This window comes from Vanacampus margaritifer, chromosome 5 (genome assembly GCF_051991255.1).
Source record: "Vanacampus margaritifer isolate UIUO_Vmar chromosome 5, RoL_Vmar_1.0, whole genome shotgun sequence".
In the NCBI taxonomy this organism is placed as follows: domain Eukaryota; kingdom Metazoa; phylum Chordata; class Actinopteri; order Syngnathiformes; family Syngnathidae; genus Vanacampus; species Vanacampus margaritifer.
The window spans coordinates 27,562,697-27,585,209 of record NC_135436.1 but is presented as its reverse complement, the minus strand read 5'-3'; the positions used below and the strand labels follow the sequence as shown (position 1 = coordinate 27,585,209).

Below are 22,513 nucleotides of genomic sequence, written 5' to 3'. Positions count from 1 at the left end.
TTTTTTTTCTTCTCTTCACTGGCCCTAATCCTCTTCCGTAAAAATTAAATATCGCAATAGTTCATTTTTTTTTTTTTATAGATGTTTCTGTTTAAGTTTTAGTTTGGTATTACATAAGAAACAAGAAAGATTTTTTTCAGTCCTGTATCAAAAATAGGCGGGAATTCTAAAAAATTTTTGTGTATTATACAAGTCTCACTTTTTAATTAAACTACAAAAATAAACTTTTCTCCCATTTTTATTGAGGCTCCCGCATTTAAGGAGTTGAATATGTAGAATATGCCCAATATTTTAATAATGAGGGAAACGCATATGACCACCGTGGCTTCTATTTCAGGCGGCAATTCTCCATTTCCTTCATATACATGTAAATGTGTAATATGCAATTTTCTCCTCAGCCCTCAAATGTGCACACATGAAGACCCGCCACCCCCCCACCCCCACCCCCACCCCCACCTCCCGCACACCCTCATTAGCATAAGACATGTCGTGGCGTGAGATTCTCACGCCCGAAAAAAGCGTCAACACGCGGCGCCTTCCTCCACAAACCCGATTATTTGGCGCGACGGCGGCGAGCCTCTCTTACCTGAAAGGCCACTGATGACAGAGAGGAGGAGAATCGGTTTCCATGGTGACCCCATACTTGTTGAGGAGGGTCCCTTCAGCGAGAAGGTCAGCGGCTCTGCTTCTTCATTAAAGCTGCGCCTGCACGTAAACACACAGAAAATGACGACACGCTGTACATGCGACGCAACTTGGACACGCAATGTTTGTTTGTGACGAGATGAGCGACGCGCGGAGTGAAATTTCACTTGATAGTCGGGCTCAACATTTTTTTACGGTTACAGTACATATCTCAATATAAACTTAAAGGGATTCAATAAAAAGTTCATATTTAGTCTAGAATTAATTTGGTAACTTCATTACTTTTCATGTACAATAAAATAAAAAAAATATATAATAAAATAAATAAAAAAATATATATATATATATAAATAAAAAAAATAAAAATAAAAATATATATATATATATATATATATATAAAAATACATTTGGCCACTTGACTAAAATGACATCACAGGTGCTCAGGAAACGGGTAACGGCCGATCATCCCTCACCTCTTACCTGAGGTTGGTCATATGATGCTAGCAAACGGCCACGAGGGGGCGGCTAATATCGGTATCAGCTGCCGTCAAAAGTATCAATATCTTGAAAAAAGGGACCGATACTGATACCTGGTATTGGTACTCGCCTATCCCTAAACAAAAAGTTCAGGGATGATGTTAATTGAATACTTCAGTAAAAAGCTCTCGATAGTTTTCTACATTAAATAATGTTGTATGCAAAATAAAAATAAAAATAAAAATGGAAATGTAAAACTTTACTTAATTTCAGGAAGAAAAAAAAGTGCAGAGTTACTTATAAAGTTAACTGAAAATTGACATAAAAAGTTCCCTTAACAGTTTTAAAGTGATCTGTTATCGGCTGTCAGATTTAAAAAATAAAAATAAAAAATAAATAAAAAAAAGGCCAATGGCAATATTTGTCAAAATGCCCAGGTGATAATCGGTCTATCCCTAAATTGAAGTGTTAAAAATTATTCTGAGAGATTAATCAGTCAGTCCAATTAACCGATCAACTGATATTAGCTCTTTTAAAAATCAGGGGAAAAAATGGATTTGTTTTTACACACATTACAACATAAGACAATGAAAACAATAAATATATAATAAACAATAGTGATAGACCGATATATTTTTTTTCAAGGCAGATACCGATACGATTATTAGTAGTCAAGAATATTAATTTGCAGTAAAAGAGAAAATATTAGCGGCAAAAAAACTAACAAAACTTTTTCTTTTAATTTCAAACATATAAAGAATTGTCAGCTTTGTTTAAAAAATTTAACAAAAATTAAGCTAAATTAAAAACTAAGCACGTAAATCATTCACTAAAGTTTTCTAAATTTTATTGCTTTTTTATTTTCTAGTGTCAGCATTATTTTTTATAAGAGTGGACATTTAAATAAATCCATAAATGTGCAATGTTTGCTTTATCGGCCTTCAGATTCGTAAAAAGGCCGACGCCCATGTTTAGCATTTTGACAAATATCGGCACCGATAATGTAATTTTAAAAAAATAAGCCGATTTCTACAGATTTTGCTCTCCGGCCCAACACAGTCCCATAACGGCCCTGACACTCCCACCTTCTTTCTTTGTATTCACGCGAGCTGGCCCCGATGCATGTGGACTGTGCCTCAAAATGTGATTCTATGAAAATCTATTTTGTCACAAACCAGAAAAACAGCTATCAAAACAATACGCTCTCTCACATAAAAAAAAAAAACTCTATCTTTTGAAAAGGTAGGAAAGAGCGAGGCAATTTCGCAATCACGCCTTGGATAGCGGACAGCCATTGTTTCCTGACCTTTTTCGTCAATCATCTCCGTCACAGGCTGTGTTTATCTCTAACAAGGTGCAACATGTAAACTCTCTCGCTAGCATCTCTCCTCCTCCGCGCGGTGATTGGGATCGGCGAGGGTTGAGGCAAGCATGTCCACATGCAGCAGGAGTTGTCCCGCATTTATCATTTATGGAAGCAGGGAGCTCGCCTCACCTCGTCTGGCAACCCCCCCCCCCCCACATCCCCCCACCATTTCTTTCCCCAGTGCCGCACTGCTCTACTTCTGCCTCGGATGCTTTGATAGCAATCATACGGATCGAGATGCTAGCCCTTGAATTACTCGCAATTGTTTTGTCCATCCTGCTGCCAGCGGTTCCTCGCTGGATACACAGAATTATTATTGGCCGGTGCACCAAAACCGGGGTGGATGTCTTGGTTGTCAAGTTCCAATCTATTGGGTAGGAAGGGAACTTTGGTGTACACAAGAACACTATTTTTGTGCCCAGCACAGCCGATTTAGAAATGAAATACGATGACATCCACCACATATCAGTGCAGAATAAGTCTGCCTGCGCCGGGATCATATATCCACACATCCTGCGCCACAACTTAGACATGGTTTCACCTGGTCTAGTCTAGTCTAGTCTACTTTTTGTCATCAAATAGTCAGCTATGTCAAGGGTGTGTAGACGTAACACAGTCTACCAAATTTCCAAACATGATAAAGTAGACTTGCCCCGGAGTGAAAATGGAGATGCGCTATTTTTATGCCGAACACACGGGTGCCCGTATACAAAAATCTAATTGAAAAAAAAAAACTGCAAAATGTGTGCTAAATTATCCAATAAGTGTGTAGAATAGGAGTGTCATAATGAGTGTGTTAATATTAACTTAATTTAAAGTTCCTTTAATCATTAAAGACAATATTAGTGGCATGAAAGTTTAATGACACTTATATTTTGAACGCACTATTAATAACAGAATTATTCACATTATATAAAATATAATTATAATTTAATTATGCATATATTTGTAGAGACTGGGGTCAAGTTGTATTTTACAATTTAAAAAAAAGATTTGATTTTAGCCGTCACCAATGTCTTACAAATGTAATTGTGCCATCTAGTGGCAGAAAAATAACCTCAACACAAATCATTATCACAATTTTTTTTTAGTCCAGTACTTCTTTGTAATTTTAACTCCGGCTTCGGGCAGCCATATTTCTATTTCTGTTTAGCATTTTTTCCACTTTTATGATGAGTATGAAAACTTTGCGATTAATCGTGAGTTAACTATTGACGTTATTCGATTAATCATGATTAAAAAATGTAATCGCCTGACAACCCTAGTGTAGAATAAAATAGCCAGGCAAGTCAAAAACTTCCTTTCCAAGGTGTAAGAACCATTTAGAAAAGTTTCACCAACCAAATGTTACCATCTTAGTTGTAATTAGTTTTTGCGTGTAAAGTATTTTAAAAAGCTCTTTAAAAAAAAAAATATATATATATATATATATATATATATATATATATATATAAAAGGAGAATCCGGGCTGGTTTTGTTGAAATCAAAGCAATTTTCAGTGTTGAATACATCATCTGAATAATCTGATCTGACTACATGAACTGTTGCAGCCCTAATAACCACCAACACAAAATTTTTGTTTTGTTTTTGTTGTCTTACTGATTCAACATGTCATCATCATTGCTCAAATTTTTTTATTATTCTTTTTTTATTTTATATTCGCGCTAGAGTAGTGAAGTTGTCAGGAGACCAGAGGAAGGATCAAAGGGAGAAAAAAAAGATGAAGCAAAGTCAAATCCAGCACCAACCAGACACCACATGCCATCCACAGGGTTACAGAACCAGAACCAACACAATCTTACAACAACAATCGGCCCAACAAACCTGCACATGGGCTTAACAGAATCGGTTTTGGGCCTCTAAGTGACGTCACGAGAACCCAAACGACGCGGCCCACATCTTCAGGCGGCAGCTCAACCTTCCATTCAGTCGGGGAAAAAAAAGCTCTTACTTTCGTCCAGTTGTGTCCCGAAAAAAGTGGAAGGGCGGAGGGCGAGGTGACGCTCAGTGGGCTGTGTAATAAATGAAAGCCAAGCGGACAACTGTTACACTCGTGAGTGCGGCCGCCAGCCTCCTTGGAAGAGCATGTGAAAAAAAAGGCGCTGTCACTCAAAGCAGGATCAGCTCCACCTTGACTCTCCACATAAAGTGTGAAAATCAGCGTCATCATTTTTATTTTTTTTTTTAAATGGTGATTATCCACCTCCGCGTCTTTATGGCATCAGCAGCGTTGAAACCGCTGACCCGTTCGGACAAAACAATTGGGGGGGGGGGGGGGGAGAAAAAAAAGGACGTGAGCGATGTGAAGAAAAATCGCAATGATTGGTCAAATGGGCCACACGGCGAATACGATGGATCGCGTTCTCGCTTGCTGGGTTTTGACGTGACCTCGGGAATTGCGAGAAATGACACCCCCGCGCTGACAGCGACGTTTGTTTTTCATCCCAATGGGCAGATCGTGTGGATATTAACGCAGACATCTTTGTTTGGCAAGAAAAGTTTTCAAAGTCAAAGAGAGAGAAAATGAGGAGACCTCCGCCAAGGCAAAACACTCTAAATTTTTGGATGATTCAACTTTATACCTTAGTGTTGGTTTTGACATTCATTATTCAATGAAAAATGTTGGAAAATGCTCAAAAAATATTTTTGAACAAATTTTCATTTGCGGATGTGAACTTTCGTCAAGATTTGCACCAATTTTGAGTCATTTTGTGGATTCTGGATAATACATACAAACTATAACGGCAGTTTTGGAGCAACATCACATTTGACATCGACATAGATGCCATCTTCTTGCATAAACGAGGTTAAAAAATTGTGATATTTCGGAATACTGCTCACTGACAAACAACAAACACACAATATAACGAGACTAAGTGCAATTTCTGCAGAAAGTGCACAGGAATGCTGAAAGCTGAATGCTAAGATGGATGCTTATGAAGTCACTTGAAAGATAAATGATGTGAAAATTACAAAACATTCATTGTAATTGAAAGATAAATGAATAAAAAGAACACTTGAACCCGGGAGGAGTGAAATTTTGAAGCAAGTTGAAATTGACATGAAAAAGTGTTCATTTAGATGGAAAAGTGGAAATGATATCCAATGGAAAAATGCACACACAAAAAAAAAAAAAAAAAAAATCACACAATAGCGCCACCCTGGCATGCAGTACCATCAATTAATTTAAATAGAAAAGCGAAAATAATGACAAATGGAAAAATGCACACACAAAAAAAAAAAAATCACTCAATAGCGCCACCCTGGCATGCAGTACCATCAATTAATTTAAATAGAAAAGTGAAAAAAATAAAAATAAAAAAAATTAAAAAAAAGAGAGCAATGATGATGACATGTCAAATTCGTAAAATTACCAAATGAACAATATTGAGCTCTCCAGAAAAATAAAAAATAAAAAAATAAAGGAAAAATGCAAATTATATATATACACATATTAATCAATGTTTCAATGTCTGTCCCATTGAAAATGAATGGGGAAAAAGTTGATATTAAACATGAAATTATGCAAAAACTGTAAGTAACGTGGAACCAGATCATATTTTCCCAAGATGGCGTGAATTTTTTTAATCAAGTTGAAATTTGAACGGTGTAATTTGGAACTTCAGAATTATTATGTGGAAGTTATCGCACGGCAAAAAGTATGGAGAATAAAACGCTATAATAAAGTGTGGGAATTATTATTATTATTATTATTATTATCTGAAGCAATTAAAAAAGTTCTAATCTGAATAACGCGACATCTAATCAGCATCCCATAAATCTCTGCATTAGGTGCCCGCCCACGCCGCATCGGAGTGCGTGACGCTGTCACAGAACGCCGTCGATGGAGCGCGCGTGACGTCTCTCCCGCGGAATAATTAAACATCTCCGGGTTTGTCTGTCTTGCCGATTATGCAAAGCTACGTCACGCGACATCAAATTCCCGGAGCAGATTTTGTTCCTGCTGCGAGCTGAATCTCGCCGCAGCTATCAAATGGCAGAGTGCGGCCATCTTCAAAAAAAATAAATAAATAAAAAAGTCCATATGATCATTAAGTTGACTTTGGAGGCCCGCGCCCCACGCGCAATTATCCCCGGCGCTCATCCCTGTCGCTAACGTCGGCCGTCTGCGCTCTCTCGCCGCCACTTTTTCACCCCTCGATGCTTTTAATTGTCCCGCTGACCTCAATCAAAAGACAATTACCAAAGGGGTAGCGCCGCGCAGGCAATTATCGTTTCTGCCGTGACACCCGGAGATTACCGCGTGTGGCAATCCCAGCGCCCCAACGGCGTGCCTCGAAAGGTCCTAAGATCGGTGAAGACGCTTCAAATGGACAATTGTGTATGAAGACTCTTCAAAATGATCATTGGTTTCTTCCCACATTTGACGGCGTTGGCATAAAAGCGCCACCATTTTGCATCATCCATTCATCTAGGATGCTCGCTTCTGACTGCGGGCTCATTAATTTTTATTCCCGACTAAGCAGTCAGTCAAAGTAAAAGCCTTGGAATTTAATCATAAGGGCTTCTTCAAACCAAAATGGCCGACTTCCTCTTCAATATTGTAGATGGGCTCTTGGGACCTCAGGTATACATGTCCACCCAATTTCACACTCTAAAACAGAGGTGTCAAACTCCGGTCCTGGAGGGCGGCAGTCCTGCAGGTTTTGGGGGTTTCCCTCTTCCAACAACGCAAGCTGATTCCAATCAGCAGGATCGTTATCAGGCTTATGCAGAGCTTGCTGATGAGCTGATCGGATATCAGCGGTGTTGGAGAGCGGAAACATCCAAAACCTGCAGGACTTGGGCCCTCCAGGACCGGCGTTTGACACCTATGCTCGAAAACATTTGGGTTAAAAAATATGGACACACCCACTTAAACTTTGGAGGGGGGTTTTTTTCTTGACAAAATGGCCTAATTGGGGGGTGGCTTGTTTTATTTGAAGGAAGGAAAAAAGGAAAGAAACAGGGATGTGATTTGACCAAAGTGAAATTATCTGAAAATTTAGCCGGGGGTCTGGGGGCCGCTGGCACCCAGCTAGGTCCAGGGCAGTGCCCTGGTGGGGGGACAAGGGGGGCGGAGCTCATGGGTTTTCCGTGTTTTTAAGTACTTTCAATGCACTCACATGACAAAGAAATAGACAAAACAACAGCATAAATTTTCAATGTATATTGAACTATCCCATATAAAATGGCAGTTTTAGTCAACTCAAAATCAGTCACATTCAAAAACATTGGACTGCCTTTGCTTTTAAAAACTATCACTGAGAATATCATCATATCTAACTAATGTGATTACTAAGTTAACACATAAATAATGTTGAAGAGTTCAAATTTCATGAACAAATAATTGTATCATGACCAAATGAAAAGTAACTCATATTAGAGCATACCACAAATGTCTTTGTTATAGCAGAAGATGTTATCTGTCGGAGTCATGTGCATACACAATGAAATACTAAAAAAAATAAAGATAAAAATCGGATTTTTTTTTTTGGGGGGGAGATTAAAAAAAAGCGGAATTCCGCGATTTAGCGGAAAAATCACATCCCTGAAGAAAGAAAGGAAAAAAAGAAAGAAAGAAAGAAAAACAACCCGGAAAACCTCAAATAAATTAATCGAACCATTTTTGATCCATCTGGGTTATTTTTTAACCCAAGTGTTTTTTTAGAATGGTAGGGGCCCTAAAATACACAAAAATGTGTTGTTGTTTTTTGTGCAGTTGGCACAACAGAGTGATCGTCTGGGGGTTGTGTTTACACTCCAAACACAGTTGGATCAAAAATAACTCAATATGAGTCCAATCAGCAATCCACTGTTTGGGTTGCTTTATACAAAATGACCCAATTTTGGGAGGTTTGTGCACAACAACCCTGAAGGTTGTGTCAAATTGACTCAAGTAGTAGACTCGTCCATTTTTAATACCCAAATTGGGTTTTTATTTTGTCTGTCATAGGGTCCTTAAAATACACCATTTTTTCTCTTGCTTTTAGAAGTAGAAAAAAAGTATATTTGTATCCGTTTCTAGCAATTAGCATTAGAATATAGCTAGGTTTCATCATTATTCAAAACAACCTGTTGAAAACACTGGCAAAAAAAAGCTTGCTACAACATGACCCCGGCTGATCTCTTATACTCTGCTGCCACCTGCTGGACATTTTTTGTAACGACTACCATTGCTTTTAAGCCACCTCTTTATGTCAGAAGCTGTATCAAAGGCCTTCTGTATGCTCTAGCATAAAAATAAAAAAAACATATAAATACGTTTTTGGGGGAATGCAGGACAAAGTATTAAAAAAACGTATTCCTATATTATGGGTTTGAATGAGTTCAAGTAGGATAGCGAGTCCTCAGAAAGCCCAACCTGCAGAGAGCAGCGAAGGCAAGCGCATAAGATCGTCGGCTGCCCTCCCTGATTTCGACCTCACGCTGCCTCAGCAGAGTCAACATCATCATCAAGGACAGCTCTCACCCTCTCAACTCAGAACTCAGAGGTGTACCTAATGTTGTGGCCAATGGGTGTACCGTACTGTGAATGCATTGGATGTTTTCATCCAATGAAATTCTTCTTCTCAAGGGGACAAAAGTCAACTGTCCGTTTTTACCCAATTCATGCGCAGTTATCCAAAAATGACGTGAAAAAATCTCATGAGGAAAAACGGCATTAACTGTTCTAATTGATATTTAATGCATTACTTCTCACAGTTCAAAGTTCAAAGCGGATACTTCACTTGTTTTTCATTGGAAAAATGAATTGTAAATGTTTGGAAAGAACACGTGTTAAATGGAGCGTTTAAAAATATACAGATTTGTTTTTAATTGACATTTAAAATGAGTCATTTCGAACCCACAACATAACAGTTGTTGAGTTGTTGTTTTCCGTCGAATTGCTTTGTTGTTGTTTTTCTCCAAAAGCCTCTTTTTAAAGACTTTCATCCGACGAATATCACCAGGAAAGGCAACAATGTACTTGGGTCAATTTGGTCCGGAAACCAAAACTAAAATAAATAAATAATTTTTGTCATTGTCTATCTCATGATTCTTCATGAGTCCGATCGCGGTCCGAGGTTGAATCGACCTTAGTGTATGTTCAAAACCAAACTTTAGCTTTACGTATGAAATGGGCCAATTAGACCCGCGACATACCAGGAGGGTTCAAGAAGTTGTTTTTGCAACTTCCTGCTTTGTATTTCTTCCTCGGACTCGCGTTTATTTGCTCTCTGATATAAAGTGAAATATTTATTTATTTATATTTGCCAAAGTCAGCGTCACACAACAAAAAGTGTTTGCTAAAAAGTCAAAACTAAGTTTTGTTTTTTGTTTTTTTAAATTGCCTTTAGAACGTGAAGACTTCCCCGGTAACAGGAATCAGCAACGGTTGAGTCACGGCAACTGCACATTGTTTGTTGAATATGCAGATTTTTGTCTTTCTTTCAGAAAACATTAACGGAGAAAAAAATGCTATTAGGCGGACAAAAGGGTAAAAAATAAATAAATGAATACAATTCTCTCTGCAAACCACTTTGAAGCAACTGGAGGCATCTTTTCCCTCTTTTTTTTCTTCTTTCCTTTCTGTAAATAAAGCACCGTTTTTTTTTCCTCCCAGGGGGAGCGCAGCACATACACACCAATATGTCGGAAAACACTCTCAGGGAAAAGAATATCCAAATGGCGAGAGCTGCAATTTTCCCATGAAGGCGCAATTCCGTATGTGACAACTTGCCATTACCGGTGAAGTATTATGGCACAACGGAAACGTGTCCTCCTACAAATCATATAGACGATATGAAGAGGCGCCGGCTTGCGTTGCATCTATTTTGCCTTAAAACGTAAATAGGAGCCAGCAGCCGCTCATGCTTAGAGGAAATAAATTGCGGGAAAGAGTCCAACTATGCCAAAACATGGATTCAGGCTTCTTGAATAACAAGGAAGCAGTCGAGTAGGATGTGCTGATGCGTCACATGACGGACTGAACAGAAAACTACACAAGCTACATGCATGCCACGGGAATATACAAGACAGTATGGAAGTATCTTTACGCTTATCATTAGTTCATTGAGTGTATCGTGAAACCTAAGCCCAAAGTGATGGATGCTACTAGTAGCGACTCGTGTTTTTTTGTTTGAATTTTTTTTTGGGGGGGGGGGGGCGGGGGGGGGGGTTGTTTGTTTGTTGTTGTTTTGGGAGGGGGTGGGTGTTTATGTTTTTTTGTTTTTTGTTTGCTTGTTTATTTTGTATATTTTTATTTTTGTTTGTTGTTTTTTAATATATTTTAAATTTTTTCATTTAGTTTTTTTATATTGTTTTTGTTTAGTTTTTTTTGTTTTGTTTTTTTGTTTTGTTTATTTTGTTTATTTTTATTTTTGTTTGTTGTTTTTTAATATATTTTTTAATTTTTTCATTTAGTTTTTTTATATTGTTTTTGTTTAGTTTTTTGTATTGTTTCATGTTATTTTTTTATTTTGTTTATTGTATTGTTTTTGTTTTGTTTTTGTTTTGTTTTGTTTTGTTTTGTTTTTGTTTTGTTTTGTTTTGTTTTGTTTTGTTTTGTTTTTGTTTTGTTTTGTTTTGTATTGTTTTTTGTTTTTTAATTTTGTTTATTGTATTGTATTGTTTTAGTTTTTTCTTCTCTTCTTATTTGTTCCCATCTTTTATGTCCGGTGTGTCGTTATGATTGCCTTGTTTTTTTTTTGTTTTTTTGTTTTGTTTTTTTTTGTTTTTAAAGAGACGTTGCATCTCAAGGGGCTTATCAGATGATAACAAAAAAAAAATTCAACAACGATAAAAAGCCAGCACCAAAAAAACAAAAACTCATCACTTAAAAATGGCAGATCTTCACCCAGCCTAGATGTCAAAGTCGTGGGTAGGTATACTCTTTGTTGGGGGGGGCAGCATTATGTAAATGACGTCGAGAGTGAAAAGTCCTTACTTCTCTGCGTATGTCTACTCTAGATGGGATGGACGGAGAAATTGATGTGACACGAATGAAGGGATGCTAGCAATAGAGACGATCGAGAGATAGTGACGGATGGAGAGAAATAAATGGACAGGGAAATGGATGAGTAAATAAATGGAAGAAGTAAATAGATGAAAAAAAGCGATTAAAAAAAATACATGAATGAATGGATAGCGTGGTCGAAAGGAATACAAGGACAAAAGAAAATTATAGTGGTAGAGAGTGATATGGATTTTTTTTTTTACGGCTGGAAAAAAAAAAAGAAAAAAGGTTTGTGCTTCTTTTAAAAGAGTTAATATCGGCTGATTAACCAGTCAGGCACAAATGTAGATGAATACAGACTAGAGCTATATTGAGGATGGAGTGAGAGAGAGAGAGAGAGAGGGGGGGGGGGTGACAAAGAGGTAGCAAAAGAAGAGCAAAGTAATAGTTAGAAAATGAAACCGATAGAGATTTATAATAATAATAATAATAATAATCTAGTAAAGCATTTAAAATGGTATACCATAAATCTGAGAATGTAGAAATATGATACAGTATGTTTTTGTGCAGTGGATTTTGAGAGGTAATAATATCGCTAATAAAATATGCATTACACTGTTTACCTCATTTAGCTTTCCTCTGAAACTCTTTAAAAAAAAAAAAAATTAAAAAAAATCTCCCCGTACGATCCACCAAGCACAATAATAAAAACATAGGGGTGATGTCACCCCCTAATGCAGAGTACAGGAAGCTTTTATCCGGCCCGGGCTGCATATGAATACATTTGCCTTATTATAAAGCCGCGTTGCCGGCGCTGTAATCAGCCTTTTCCACAATCCATTAACAATCCAATAGCGGCGGCTTAATGACTCTCGAAAGGCGGCGGGGAAAGAAGAAGAGACTTTCTTTATTTGATGGCGCAATCTTTTGGATTGAGAAAAAAAAACCACTCAGGCCGCATTGAAATTCACGTTTCATGAAGACATTGGACGCAAAAGAAAAGGCAGGAAGGGAACTAAATTGGAACGGAAAATTACGATTAAGATGAAATAAAAACATTGATTGACGTGGATTTGATTGGACTCGCAAGTAAAAAAAAAAAAACAGCCATGTTGTTTTTTTAATGTTGACATCATTTCTACGATACCGTCCCCACAAAGTTTCTGCACCTGTGACTCGGTCGATAGACTCGGGGAAGATCTGCCCTTTTCAAGTGATGTTCAAAGTTGATAAGGAGCATGCTCCAAACGTTTGCAGAATTTCTCCTCACACTACGGGTTAGCCTTGTCACGCATTGGCCCCACAGTAGAGGGGGGTGGGGGTGGGTGCATCAAAACAGATGAATTCAGCGAGGCCAAAGAAAAGGATGTTAAGCGCGCTGCAATTCTTGCTAGTTGGGCTACTCGGAATTTCACAGACATTTTATGAAGACATCGGGGAACGGTTTGAAATTGTAATAAAACATGTATAACACACGATATTTCTTCTTTAAAGAACATTTTAGCATGGTAAAAACTCAAAGGGGACATATTATGCAAAATGGGCTTTTTAAATGTGCGGATACAAATAATTAGGTCTTTGGGATACATGTGGGGTTCCACAAGGCTCCATTCTTGAGCCACTTGCATTTAATATCTACATGCTGCCCACGTGCTCAGATTACGGAGCATGGCAACGTCTCTTATCCTACTTATGCAGATCACACGTAACTTTACGTTTCAGTGTCATCACACGACTGTAGTCCCTTCCTACCGTTAAGTAAGCGGATGGGCCAGAATATTTTTCGCTCTCTCAGGATTCTCTGAAAGCTACAAATCAGGTCGGTAATCTCGGTGTAATGAAGAGGAATAATTTAATTTTGTCCTCTTTGCGTGTTCCAAAAATGAAGATAGATTTAATGTAAGAAAAATACACCTTTGCAAAAATGATTTTTAATCTTTCAGAGATCTCTGGACAGATAACAGCTTCCGATTACGTCACTTAAAAAACATGGGATTTCAGAGCGTCAAATGTACCTCTTCCGGGTGTCGAACGGCTTTTATAATTTTAGGACCTCCTCTCTTTTATTTGTAGACTAAACATACTCTCTGGTACTTTTCCGTGAGCAGATGGCGTAAACAAGGTCAGATTTGGGTGTGTGTTTGGGACTGAATATGTTATATAGTTGAAGGTTCTATTTTTCCCCATAACAAAATCTCACAAACAAGTTGAACCAAATTTACGGTGGCCGTGACTGATGAAGAAAGTAAAGAGTGCGTGTGTGTGTTATTTCAAAGCAAATTTTGTTTTCAAGACCGAAATGTGTTTTTGCACAAAGCGCTGAGAAGGAACTTTTTTAGACTAAATAGTATGACCCAGTTTAAGGTCAGATTATACCGAAATCAACCTTCTGCTCTACTAAGGACACAAAACATCTCGACAAGGTTAATATAAAGAATTGGAATGTTAATAATGTGTAACAATGGTTGATATATGAAATTAGGTATTAAAAATGTTATAATATCTTTCAGTAACTAGATGAAGGATGAGTGAATGCTGAATGAAAAAAATATAAAAATGTGGAATCATACTGAATGGGATCAGGAAAGGTGAATTGAAAGAGGTGAATGTTTGAATTTTGAATAGGAACGATACTGAACTTTCGAAACTCCAAACCCTAACACTAACTAACCGAAGAAATTTGTTTGGTGAAAAATATGAAACATTTAGTGGGAAAATTATTAATTAGGAAATTGGGGAGTGCTGAAGCTTGATCCCAAGGTGAATTGAATGAGGGGACCAGAGTGAATTTTTGAATGTCTCGTTTGAAACAAATGGGCATTTTTGGTGTGAAAATGTTGAATTGTGGGAAATCGGTGAAAGTTAAGAATGTGAAAAATAATAGCCCACGAAGCGTGAATTTTTGGAACATGTTGAAGTTGGAACGGCTTGAATCAGTCGAGAATTGAAGAAGTAGTTACAGAACAAAAAAAAAAAAAAAACGAAATCTTCGCATTACCACCTGAAAAACATTGAATTAAGGCTTTTCTGTCTCAACAAAACCCCCCCAAAAACGTGTTCATGCTTTTATTTTCAGTAGGCTCGATATGGTTTGGGATGATCCCTAGTGGCGGGCAAGCAAACTCTCAAAGGGTCCGGCAGGAAATGGAGTTTTAATGAGCTATGTGCTAAGCGGCTACGTCCCAAGGCTCCTTTGCTGGATGTGGACACCTCAGGTTAGCCTAGTTAACATGGCCGCCAATGCATGAAAGCGACATTGTTATCGACCAGAACGACTCGGGAGCGAACCGGAGAGCAAAAGCGATGTTTAAGCTAGAAGTTTTTATGGTCATGTCACATTTTTCAATTTTTCTGCACTCAACTTGGCTTCCAGTTTTAAAAAAAGTATCCGACAATAGGCTGGCGGGATATTCTAGAACGATTAACTTATGACGCTTATTTCAATTCCATGCTGTCAATGACATATTGATCTAATTAAGCATTTTATTTGAAGGCCATCGGAAGCCTCCCCGGAGGCCTTCACTCGTCTTCTCCCCGCGTGTGCGCGTGAGAGAGCGAGAGTGAGCCATTTGGCACCCGAGTCTGATCTGTGGCTTGTCACAAATTGATTTTTAGTACACGTGTAAAAATGAAAATGATTGAAATGGAGAAGGGAGGGAAATGAAACTTAACTTGAAATTTGTGAGGGAAACTATTATAATTATTTTGGGCTCTTAAATTAAAGATAATGTTTGACAGCGACAGGGAACCCGCCGGTCCCGAAAGAAAAACACTCAAAACGTGATGATGATTTGATTAAGTCGAAAAGTGCCTGGTGTACACTTCAGAAAACTTTTCACTTAAATGCTTTCACTGCACGTAAATAGTAGAGGACAAAAAAAGAAAGCATCAAGCAATTAAGGCGCTTATACTCCCCCCCCCCCCCAAAATTTTTTTTTATTTAGATTAATTAGAAGATGTACTTGTACTATGTTACCGGTTCGGTCTTTGTAAAAACAGATGTTTGTCTTCTTTCATCAAGGACTACAGAAATCAGTCAACAATTACTGTTATGCTGAATAGGGCTGGGTTTAAAAAAATCCAATAATTTAAAATCTGTTTTTCTTTGAGCCCAATATCGAGTCATAAAACCATGAATCGATTATTTAAATATATCTAAAAAAAATTTTTACCATAAATTCTTAAGAAAATTGAATTTTAAAGGCCTTTTTTCTTTTTCATGTTTTCTTGAAATTTACTGTTCACATGAATTCAAAAGTATTGTTCTTACATTTATGAAATACCTGACTTATTGTACTTTAAGACTATTCAGATTACATTTTCAACTAATAAATTTGAATTATGAATATATTTTCATCTCATCGTTGCTGATGTCAGTGTTTGGGTAACACTTAACCGATGATAACTTCACTTAATATTTGTGGAAATTTTATCATGTCCTTGACATTTAAGAAGAATTGATGTTCCATAATTTATCGATATTGAATTGCAGAGAATCGAATCAAATTGGGAAAAATCGAAATCGAATCGAACTGAATTCTTGTGAATCGAAATCAAATTCATTGAGGAAATTATAATCAATTCCCAGCCCTAATGCTGAAATTAGAGGATTTGGACCATTTTAAATTAAAAAAAAAAAAATGTCTCCAAGCGATTACTCAAACTCGAATCGGGAAAAATCTAAATTGAATTTAACTGAACTCTTGTAAATTGAAATTGAATTGATTGAGGAAACTAGAATAGATTAGAAGCCCTAATGCTGAAATGAGAGGATTTGGACAATTTTAAATAAATACCAAAAAATTGAAAAGCGATTACTCGATTATTAAAATAGTTGTCAATTAATTTGGTAATCGATTACTTGCCGATTAATCGATTAATTTTGACAGGTCTAGTTTAGGTTTAGCCAAAGATGGTCCTTGCACACCCTAACCCCCCCCCACCCCCCCCCCCCACACACACACACAGCCACTCTCCCTCTATAGATCCTATCACACAGCAGAAGCATTGAATAAAAGCATCATATAAAGCTGCTTTCTTTTCCCACATTTCCAGGCCGCCGCCTCGCCACTCGCGCCCCCTCTCGATGCTTAATGGTGCCTCGCATCGGTCTAATATGCGGAGGACACGTTGCTTACCATTATGTGTCAGATTTGCCGGCATGCGCCTTTTTGCATTGGGCTAAAAAAAAATGTACTTTTACGGATCAGGCTCATGCTGTGCGCAAGGTTCATTGTCACCAAAATGACACTGAGGGGTGGTGGGGGGGTGGTATTAAATCACTCATCCCTCCACCAGGGGGTCCGCCATTGCATATGAGAAATATATTCAAGGAATTATGCTCCCCGGCCGGCTGGGGTGGAATAAATCCAGCGGCTGTCAGAGGGTGAGACGCCGCAGGAAGTGAGCCGAGGACACGGACTTGCAAATCCCAGGGATGCCATCAATTTGGATGGGAATTCTAAACAAAAAAGATGTTATTATTCGCCACGGCATCTGGTCCTAATGCACTGGAGGGCCGAGGCGGACTTTCAATGCTCCCATGCGTGATTCTTGGTGTCCATCTGACTGGAGGAAGTGAGAAGGATATGTTGTTGCGAAGTGCAAACATCTGTCAGCATTAAGAGCAGGCGGACAAACAAGTGAGTGACATGTTGGCGTGACGCATGTGAAATGGAAATGTGGCCTCACAAGAAGTATATTTCCAGCTGTCAAAGCGGTGTTTAATGAAAATATTGTCTTGGTCTTAATTAGGGGTGACAGGCAATGGCATTTTGATTGGTAATTAATCGCATGACTTCGATAGTTAACTCGCGATTAATCCCAAATTTTGTCTGTTGTGCAAGAAAATGTACAGTCATTTTTTTCCTCAGTATTCATATTCTTAGTAGAAAAAAATGTTAAACTAATAAGTCTTTGATACAGTAATTTCATAATAATTCATAAAATGGAGTTAAAATTAATTAATTAATTGTGATATTGATTTGTGTTTGTAAGATGTTGGGGACAGCTCAGCGCATTTTTCTTTTCATTTAAGAGCTATCATTAATCGCATGCTAAAAAAAAAAAATTGTGGCGTTAAAGAAACTTTAAATTAACTCAAAATGAACGCACTCATTTTGACACCCCTAGTCTTAATTAACTCATTCACTCGCAGCCATTTTCACTGAAGCAACCCCTTTCACTCTTAGCTGTTTTACTGTTTTTGATCCACAGAATATTCTGTTCTATTACCATAAAAATATGGAACCTACCAAAAGAAAGATTAGAGTCTCTTCTTTCATCAGGAAAAAAAAAAGTAGATTAGTATCTGTTTTTCAATTAACATTTGAATATAGCTAAGTTTCATCATTATTCACAAATCTTTAAAACTGTGGGGGGAAACAGTTGATCTCTTATTCTCTGCTGCCACCTGCTGGCCGTTTTTGTAATAACTATAATTTTTGCTTCAACCGTTTTCTGCGGTTCAGAGGCTGCATCAAAGCCTTCTGTATGCTCTAGCATAAAAAAAATATATATATATATATATAAATATGTCGTTGGGACACTGGTCATATTTAAAATAGAACGTATTTAAGCGTTTTTGGGAGCCAATGAGTTAAGGTTGGGGGGAAAAGTCGGCTAAGTCGGATAAGTCAACTTTATAAATAGGTCTAAACTCTGCCTGAACCATTCAATAGTGACAGCCCAATTTAACTCACTGATTCCTTATTTGAGCCCCGAAGGCGATGGAAGAGCTTTAAATAAAAGTACGGCATCACCATTTTTTTTTTTTACCTTTATAGCAAAAAGGGCTCAAATTGGCAACTTTCTAAATGATTTTCTTCAAGCTAACAGATAATTATTCACTACTTAAAAACATTTTGAATCCACTCTGAAGACCTTGACTTCAGATGCCCAAACAACTTCCCAGCATCAATTTAAGAAGTCTTTCTTTATTCGCCGCTCAAAAGGGAAAAACCCTTTCTGACACGGCACACATTATGTGTGAAAGAAGCCCGTTGCCTGCACAGTACAGCTGAAAAAAAAAATGGAAGCCAGGTATTGAAAAATGTTGGGTAGATATAATTATGTGACAATTCAGTTGAACTCAAAGCACTGATGTTTCAAAACTAGCTAGTTCAAAGTTTCAAGATGATGAATACACTTATGAAGGAACTTGTTCCTCAAGTGCTTCGGCCACCTTGGGTCATACATCCATTATGAGCGACAGACTCTTGATCTGCCACAGCTTTAAAAAAATTAAAAAAAAAATAATAATAATGGAGTGATTGGCCTTGCATACAGAGGAAATCGAAAACCCTGCCACAGTTTTGGCATTAACCCCAGGTGCTAGCTAGCTAGCTAGCTCCCCGGGTTCTTGTTTACCTGCTAGGGAGCTAGCTAGCTAGCAACGAGGGGCTAAACTGTGGTAGAGTTTTTTTACTTTCTGGACCTGGATTTGCCATCAAGAAGTTTTAAGCAGATCGGTAAATTCACATTAACATTAAAAGGGAACTTATGGTGTTCCACTGGGCTCTATGCCGGGGCCTCTGCTGTTTCAGTTGTATCTGCTGTCCCTGGCTTCCATTTTAAGGAAACAACAGCGGTTATTTTAAAGTGCGATATAAATACAGAGGTGAGTTGAGTGATGGGAGTCGGCGTCCTCGCGGCATGATTTGCTAGCTAGTCTAGCTATCTAGCAAAACACTTCCTGATGGGAATACAAGAACACAACGCTTGCTGAATTCAAGGTGAAGAGAGCCAGATTTGATGAAAAGACTACAGTTTGTTCACCAGTCTTGAATTTATAAATATAAAATTAAATTTTATATATTTTTTTTCCAATAGAGATGGGTTCGGTGAATGCACATAGGAAACTAGGAGGGTTCAGTACCTCTAAGAAGGTTAAGAACCACTGGCCTAATGTGATAACAGTCATTTTTCAACCTTTTTGAAAAACATGGAGCACAACAAATTCAACAAGAAGAGTCCAGTTTTCTCAATTCAACCTTTGTTAAGCTCATAATTCATGGAGCTATGAAGGTCTACTAGCATGATGGTAATGTGAGAAGCTATCATAAATGTGAAAAAAAAAATGGCCGTGGCATTTTGACTCTTGCCTAACATAGTTCTGCCACTGATGTTTATTGATAAGTTTCAGTTTACTATCTATGTTCAAAATGGATTAACGGAATGGTCCCTCTAAGTTGTTGGCCTTAGGGTAAAATGTCGGAAAATAATATCTAAATATGTCTATTAATACTTTGTCCTTCACTCCCCAAAACTTATTTTAACCGGTTTTTCAAATGTTTGTTTTTTTATGCTAGAGCACACAGAAGGCTTTGACACAGCTTCTGACACGAAGAGGTCGCTTAAAGCAATGGGAGTTATTACAAAAAAAAACGGCCAGCAGGTGGCAGCAGAGTATAAGAGATCAGCCAGGGCCATTTTGTAACAAGCTCCTTTTGCCAGTGTTTTCAACAGGTTTGTGAATAATGATGAAACTTAGATATATTCTATTGCTAATGGCTTTCTTTTGGTAGGTTTCAAGTTTTTATAGCAATAGAACAGAATATTCCGTGGACCTTGCAAAATCTGTCAAAATCCAGTAAAACAGCCGGAAGCGAAGGGGGTTGCTTCAGTGAAAATAGCAGGGAGTGAATGAGTTTAAAAAAAAAAACTGGATCTGCCTCAAAAGAGGCTGGCCCGCCGAGCATCTGCCCTCTGGTGGTCACTCACTCTTGTGTCTATAAAACCGCTGATAAATGATGAAAATAATTAAAAAGATCAAAGCAAGCAATCTGTAAGTCAGGACGTACAAAGATCAACCTGTCGACAGCAGCAAAGATGCCAACATCACAGCTGTGCGCTGGAAAAAAAAAAAACGCACACACGGACAACACTATCAGCAAACACACACACACACACACCAATGTGACCCACCTGTCCCCCAAAGCAGCCAGCCAAAGGGAAAAGTGCAAAAACATGTAGTGACAAGTTCAGCGAAAGTTTACGCATGAAATTTGCAAGTCATCCCTCAACCCGCAGTCGTAATTCTTTATCTCATTTCCACACGCTTCATTGTTTACCACATCAAGGAACGGCATTCTATCCACTTTCAAATGTCAAAAGGTGACTGACTCATTTGCGCTCGTCTTTGGGTTGTGAACTATCAGCCAGGCTGCAGATTTCGCCTTTAGACCTCAACTCCCAGGAACCAGCGTCATCTCTCTAATCTTCCTTCTGGATGATTAACCACCCCAAAAAAATTTTTACAAAAACAGAAAGGTGTCAACATGCCGTCCTCATAAGATAAAACATTTTACTCTCACATATAATCAGCCAGGAGCTACTTCTTGGGAGAGAAACACTATCTTCAGGCTATTTTTCTTTACCATCAACAAATTGATCACGGACTAACTCTGCCCTGATATGAAGCCGTTAAGTGTGCCTCACTCATACTGATAATCGGCTTTAATTTGAGCCGAATTTCTTCAATCTGTTAAAAGTCAGCACGTGTACAACACACACTATAGGCAACATTCTCCCGTTTACGACTCGTCACTGTCATTGAAATCCACGGGAGAGAGATAAAAAAAGCACTTTATAAGTTTAAATATGGAAGAAGAAAAAAAACCTACGTTCTTTTTTAAATGTGTGAAATAAATCAAATTATAATTTTGTGTCATGACTAAATGCATGTTTGGAAGCCCATCAGTAAAAAAAAAAAAAAAAAACTTGGGCGTACCTGCAGTTAGATAAATCAGTGGTCAGAGAAAAAAAAATAATAATAAAAATAAAAAATAAAAATAAAAATAAAAAAATAATAAAAAAATAAAATAAAAAATAAAATAAAAATTTAAAAATAATAAAATAAAAAATAAAAAAAAATAAAAAAATTAAAAAATTAAAAAATTAAAAAATAAAATAAAATAAAAGATAAATCAGTGGTGTCGCACCTTCCTTACGCCAAGGACTACGACTATGTTAAAAGACAAGTCACTAACATAAGTCAGGTTTCCATCCAGTTGTTTCAAAAAGCCAATTTACTTAAAATGCGCAAAACGGACATGCGACTTATGCCTGTTCTTGTTCTGAGAATATTGAGAGGTGTCTGTTAAAAGACAGTACGTGTACAACACACACTATAGGCAACATTCTCCCGTTTACGACTCGTCACTGTCATTGAAATCCACGGGAGAGAGATAAAAAAAGCACTTTATAAGTTTAAATATGGAAGAAGAAAAAAAACCTACGTTCTTTTTTAAATGTGTGAAATAAATCAAATTATAATTTTGTGTCATGACTAAATGCATGTTTGGAAGCCCATCAGTAAAAAAAAAAAAAAAAAACTTGGGCGTACCTGCAGTTAGATAAATCAGTGGTCAGAGAAAAAAAAAATAATAAAAATAAAAAATAAAAATAAAAATAAAAAAATAATAAAAAAATAAAATAAAAAATTAAAAATAATAAAATAAAAAATAAAAAAAAATAAAAAAATTAAAAAATTAAAAAATTAAAAAATAAAATAAAATAAAAGATAAATCAGTGGTGTCGCACCTTCCTTACGCCAAGGACTACGACTATGTTAAAAGACAAGTCACTAACATAAGTCAGGTTTCCATCCAGTTGTTTCAAAAAGCCAATTTACTTAAAATGCGCAAAACGGACATGCGACTTATGCCTGTTCTTGTTCTGAGAATATTGAGAGGTGTCTGTTAAAAGACAGTACGTGTACAACACACACTATAGGCAACATTCTCCCGTTTACGACTCGTCACTGTCATTGAAATCCACGGGAGAGAGATAAAAAAAGCACTTTATAAGTTTAAATATGGAAGAAGAAAAAAAACCTACGTTCTTTTTTAAATGTGTGAAATAAATCAAATTATAATTTTGTGTCATGACTAAATGCATGTTTGGAAGCCCATCAGTAAAAAAAAAAAAAAAAAACTTGGGCGTACCTGCAGTTAGATAAATCAGTGGTCAGAGAAAAAAAAATAATAATAAAAATAAAAAATAAAAATAAAAATAAAAAAATAAAATAAAAAATAAAATAAAAATTTAAAAATAATAAAATAAAAAATAAAAAAAAATAAAAAAAT

The 22,513-nt window shown here is 37.1% G+C and overlaps 1 protein-coding gene across 3 annotated transcripts in view; it reads right to left on the bottom strand.

Annotated features, from left to right (window-relative positions):
- cntn5 (contactin 5) overlaps positions 1–22,513 on the bottom strand; it is a 144,819-nt gene that overhangs the window by 94,135 nt on the left and 28,171 nt on the right. For all 3 annotated transcript variants that reach the window (XM_077566556.1, XM_077566554.1, XM_077566555.1), the window contains one exon: positions 587–705. In XM_077566556.1, the coding sequence (XP_077422682.1) occupies positions 587–641 (55 nt within the window). In that variant the 5' untranslated portion in view covers positions 642–705. The remainder of the gene's footprint in view (positions 1–586; positions 706–22,513) is intronic.